We start from the raw sequence: 5888 nt of genomic DNA, 5'->3' as shown, positions 1-5888 counted from the left end.
AACAAAATAATGCATAATGTCTTATGCATCTAAAAAAAAAACTGATGCATAACCAGAAAAGTGAGAAAAGTAATGCATAAGACATTATGCAGCTAAAACAAAATAATGCATAATGTCTTATGCATCTAAAAAAAACTGATGCATAACCAAAAAAGTGAAAAAAAGTAATGCATAAGACATTATGCAGCTAAAACAAAAATAATGCATAATGTCTTATGCATCTAAAAAAAACTGATGCATAACCAGAAAAGTGAAAAAAGTAGTGCATAAGACAATATGCAGCTAAAACAAAATAATGCATAATGTCTTATGCATCTAAAAAAACTGATGCATAACCAGAAAAAGTGAGAAAAGTAATGCATAAGACATTATGCAGCTAAAACAAAATAATGCATAATGTCTTATGCATTTAAACAAAACTGATGCATAACCAGAAAAGTGAAAAAGTAATGCATAAGACATTATGCAGCTAAAACAAAATAATGCATAATGTTTTATGCATCTAAACAAAACTGATGTTATGCATAAGACATTATGCATAACATCTTTAATTCAAATCTAATCATAAATTTCCGATTGAGATCAAAAACATGGAGACAAATAAGGTATGAAAATTTCCAATTCAGTTGATATCGAAATACTGCAACACACTTCTTATCCTTTTCAACTTCAATTTTAATTTCTTTTTACTTAAAATCCAAATGTTAAAAACGAAGAATCGGAGTTCACCATTGTTTTCTTCTCGCTTCTCTCTGTTCGTCGCTCGAAGAAAAGGGTAGTTTGGCCTTTTAAAAACTGAGAAGCAGAATTTCATAAATTATGGATCTGCTACAAATTTTTGACGGGAAAATGGGTGCGCGCCTGAACTTTTTTGTCCATGGGTTTGACAGTGGAAAAATCTGGGAGAATGGGTCTCCCTGTAGTTTTCACTAGGGAATAATCAATTGTCTTCTCCATGAATACAACAAATAGAACAATAAAATAATTAAGTTAGTTAGTTGAACATAAATTACGGCAGCTGCAGAACCACCATTCTCATTTCCATCAAGATTGATATACCGGTTACCGGTACCTGCCAACCCCAACCTAAAAAGATTTCGATCCAAAAAATTCTGGGATTGAAAATGCAACGGGTTTTGAGCACAATGCTTAATTTTTACAAAATCTCAGTAATCATTCATATTATTGATAAGAACCCACCAGCCACAGCAACAATAGCAAACAATTACAATAACAGCAACATTGCGGTATATATACAGCATGGCTCTAAAATGCACCTAGTGGTCAGTTAACTTCGTAACCCTGTACTCTTCATACATCTGCACCCTCGATCAGGCCGAAAAGCGGAGTCGAACTATCTGCTATGCCAGACTTTCCGTCGGAACTATCTGCTGAACTAGATTAAGAAACTGTACCAGACTTTCCTTCAGAAAAACAAAGAAAAGGAGGAATTTCCAAAAACATGACATCTTACATATGCATACATGCACTTGTATCCGAGGCATCAACAGAATGGTATATAGTAGAGCAAGAAGTTACATAATCAGGAAACTATGCCACTTTCAAAAGTTAAGATGAGGAAACTATGCCACTTTCAAAAGTTAAGATGAGTTAGACACAGGAACATCAATCACCAAAAATAAAATGCATAAAGAGCAAACTAAAGTGTGTATGTTACTTGCACTAAAACTGGTTTTTGATCCAAAATTGATGAAACATAAAACTCAATAACTATGAAGGAAATGGACATTGGTTTAATTATAAAGAACCAATTACATTTATTGTGGATAGATTTGAGTCCCAGCCTCTTGCAGCTAACTTTCACTAGCAGACCCATTTTTTGTAGAGCAAGAAGTTGATTCAATAATCAATTCCCCTGATGACTAACAGCATTACATAATCGGGAAACTATGCCCCTTCCAAAAGTTAAGAAGAGTTAGACACAGGAACATCAATCACCAAAATAAAATACATGAAAGCAAACTAAATGTTACTTGCACTAGCAGACCACTTTGTTAATTTCTAACCACGGCTGCAACTTCCATGAGAATCATGGACTGCCGTTCTTAAACTCATTAACAGCCCCTGCAATCATTAAGATAGCACTTCCTATGAAAAGCAAACCAATGAACCAAAGATAGAGTTTTGAAGTCGACGGCATCATTTCTATGGGTTGCTTCCGGAAAGTCTCTGCTTCGAAAGCCGAAATCAATTTCCTTTTTTCAAGATGCTTGTATTTTCCCACCAATTGGGCTGCTGCTGTTACCGGCAATTCGACTTGGTTGCCTTGGGTGTTGGGTTGTTTTTCAGCTCTTTCCTCCTTGGATTCTGAAAGGGAAGTGAAGACGTTGGTGTAGTCTTGGAAACGTCCATTCAGAGCCCTTAGTTGTAAACCAATGTTACAAATCTTTTGATACTGGAGCCATAGATAACACATACAAACTGCTGCAGATAGGATGACTATGGACACTCTTCCAGAAAACTCAACGGGCTTCATTCTGGTTCCTGCTGGAAGACTATGGCTGTAAAAGAAGAAACTAAGGGCGAATAAAAGGGTTAAGATCACTATTGAATTGTTGTGTGCTGTATCAAGGCGATCTATTAGCTTTGTGTATGCATCAACTATTTCCTTTGTAGCCTTCCTCAGAATTTCCTTATCTTCTTTCAATTCGGCCTCAAGATTTGTTGTTATTGGAGCATTCACGACGGTTGTCGCCACATAACCGGGAGCCTTGACGATGATATTCCCAACATCCATTAAGCCTCTTGCCAAAGTATGCAGCAGAGTCTCGACATTGTTTGCAGTGGTTCTCACGGCTTGCAATTCCTTTCGAATGTCCGTGGTTATATCTTCAACAAGATTGGACAATCCAGTATTCTCATCCTCAACCAGTTTATCTACTCTATTACTCTCAGTTGATGCATCCTCCTTAAATTGATCCAATGATTCACTCAACCCTTCCATCTTTTCTAGCAATTTGTCTACATTGTTTTTCATCTCCACTATGTTGATATTAGGTGCACTGTACAAAGGTAGATAGGAAAAAAACATAAGACAAGAAGAAGATGATGATGAATAACCAACAATCACATAAAACCGAAAATCTTTCTAATTCCCAAACCGCACCAAAACCCTAATTTGGAGATCTAAAAGTTGGGTTGCTAAGAAACAAACAATTACCAAAAACAAAAGTACCCAAATACGATTTCACAAAGAAATTGAAATTAAAGAAGCATGAAACTAACAAGAACGAAAAAAGAATCAATCTTTCTGATGAGTTTTGTCTCAAAATCATCAATTGATTCGAGACAAACACTCATCTGAACACTAAAACCACTATAATTAAAAAATATAAAAACAGAATTATTATTACCTGTTCTTTTCTGAATTGAAGCTGCTTCCGCCGGATCCACCCTTTTTACCACCCATTGAGAGACTGAGGAAAAAATAGTAATTGTACAAGAGAAGATATGTGTGAAATATTCAGAAAGGAGAGAGTGTGAAAGATTTGAGGTATGAGAGAAGATTTTTAGATGTTTTATAGAGGGAATTCGTAGCCGTTAGAGAATATTTTAGGTTTTGAAGTCCGTTTCTGGGGAGGATTTGGTGCGACCTTGACACATCATCTATTGTTAGGGTACCTCATATGTGAAAGGACCTTGTAACGTATCCAAATCACGAGTGCCAATGGCAACTAGAGTTCTCCTCCTGAACCGTGTTCGCTTTTCCGGTTAACAGACTTGATTATCATGGCTTAACTGGGGGCCGTGGAAAATAATTAGGGGCCTCACCCAATCTATACCCTCCCCATAAAAGATAAAGGGCTTCTACAATGTTGGTGAAAATACTAATTTAGCCTTCTCTAATAGCTACCTTAAAAATCTCATTAACCACTAACCTAGGTCCCCAATCTTCATTTCAATCAAAACTTCTTCTCCTCCCATCCTTCTTCTCCTCCGCCCCCTCCCTCCCATTCCATTAACGATTTCTGAGAAAAAAAATCTCACTGATTCATCGTCGTAAGTGGACTAATATCCCCTAATCTAAGTTGGGTTTGCCTTTAATTTGATTTGTTGATTGAAAAATTAGGTTTTCAACTGCAAAATTGCAGTTACAGTCCAGGGTCGTTAACCACGGTTTTTTATTGCTTAACGATTTTTGATATGCATGTTGAATTGATGAAAAATCGTTAACCATTAGGGTGACGACCCTAAATCTGATTTTCTGCCCTAGTATAGTGTCGTCCAGGAATTTCTAAATCGTTAACGATTCTTCTCGACGATCCTTTTTAAATACGAACGACTTTGTCTTATGCAGAACCACCTCTATGTCCCAAATAGTGATAGGGTCGTCAGTATATTTCTAAAGCATTAACGATTTTTTGTTTGACGACCCCTTTATGAAACTAACGACTCTATATGATACAAAATTTATTCTCTGTTCAAAAATAGGAAGGATCGTCATTTCATTGTAGTCGTTAACTATGTTGAAGGGTCGTCATGTCCAATTTTTGAAGTCGTTAACGATGTTAAAGGGTCGTTTGGTTTTATAAATTTTGCATGTCGACCCTTGATCTATGAAATGACGACTATACTATGAAATTTGTAAATTTTGAAGTCGTTTAAGTGATAGAGTCATTATTATTTATATATATATATATGTGTAGGGAATGACGACTCTCATTAATCTATGAAATGGCTTGCTAGGGTCGTCAGTATATAAGAATGTCAAATTAACGACCCTAAGAGTAACATCTTCATAGAGTAAAAAGTTTTAGAGTCGTTGGGTTCTAAACATATTAAGTTAACGACTCTATGTGACCTAACTAGCTGGAGTCGTCAATTATATCACACTTGGTTGACGATTTTTCATAACCTGCAAAAGTTGCAGGTTTGAGTCGTCAATGGTTGTGTCAAGTAATTGACGACTCCTTAAAGTCGTTCGTTTATTACCCTCTCGACTTAACGACCCTCACTCTGAGTAGTTGCATAGTGTACATGAATCGACCACTTGGAGCATCATTCATGCAATTTGAAGAGTATAGGAAGTTTACCTGATTGTTTTGAGCTTCGGGTTCTTCATTTGGAGGATTGATTCTTCATTTTGAGCAATAGGATTCCTCCACTGGAATCACTCATTTCAAATAACCCTAAAATTTCCCCCAAAAACTCAACTTCTTCTTCTCCAAAACATAAAAACACAATTTTTCTTTTATCAAAATTTTATCCCTAAATCTTATTTTAATCTAACTAAACTAATTAACAATTAATCAACTTAATTATCACTAATGATTTGGGGGTAGTTTAGCCATTTAAAAAAAATGGGATAAGGGATAACCACCAATTACTATTTCATGATCTTTTTTGTCCTGTAGCTAGGGGCCCCTAATTATTTTCTGGGGGCCCCAATTAAGCCATGTTGATTATTCACTTGCAAGGTCTCTAAATCACCGGTTTGAAAGGCGTTTTTAATCTTTTATTACTGGGTAGATATCATTACTACTTCCTAATGCAAATATTTGACCTTTAAGGCATAAATTGTAACTTGGGGATTTTAATAACAAACCTGTTATAAGGGCGGCATGTTTTATTAGAGGGGCGACAGTGTGATAGTAATGTCCCTTTAGTTGGTTAGGGGATGTCCTAAAGGGGATGTTAATTGATTAGATTATCCTCCCCATTTTTTAACCTAAATCTAAACTAAATTGAAAATTTGTTTTCTTTCTTCTTCTCTTCTCCTCCTCCCATCAACAGTAACTTCCATTAAAACTCAAACTTTCATCGTCTTCGATTAATCGACGATTCAAAAATTAATCAAGTGTAGTGTAATGACTTATATGAAGTATGTTTTGAAAACCCAATTAGGGTTTAGTTTATTTTGTTCGATT

At 35.8% G+C, this 5888-nt stretch overlaps 1 protein-coding gene across 1 annotated transcript; it reads right to left on the bottom strand.

The window, feature by feature from the left end:
* Window positions 1-1752: 1752 nt before the first annotated feature.
* LOC113343303 lies at window positions 1753-3703 on the bottom strand. The gene is made up of 2 exons (XM_026587537.1): window positions 3375-3703; window positions 1753-3023 (listed from the first exon to the last, which is right to left on the bottom strand). Exons 1-2 carry the CDS (start codon window positions 3428-3430, stop codon window positions 2051-2053), a joined length of 1029 nt encoding a protein of 342 aa, XP_026443322.1. The 5' UTR covers window positions 3431-3703; the 3' UTR covers window positions 1753-2050.
* Between the last annotated feature and the right edge of the window lie 2185 nt (window positions 3704-5888).

Source organism: Papaver somniferum, unplaced genomic scaffold (genome assembly GCF_003573695.1).
Source record: "Papaver somniferum cultivar HN1 unplaced genomic scaffold, ASM357369v1 unplaced-scaffold_57, whole genome shotgun sequence".
Lineage (NCBI taxonomy): Eukaryota > Viridiplantae > Streptophyta > Magnoliopsida > Ranunculales > Papaveraceae > Papaver > Papaver somniferum.
The sequence above is the reverse complement of the archived record's forward strand: the minus strand, read 5'-3'. Positions and strand labels throughout refer to the sequence as shown.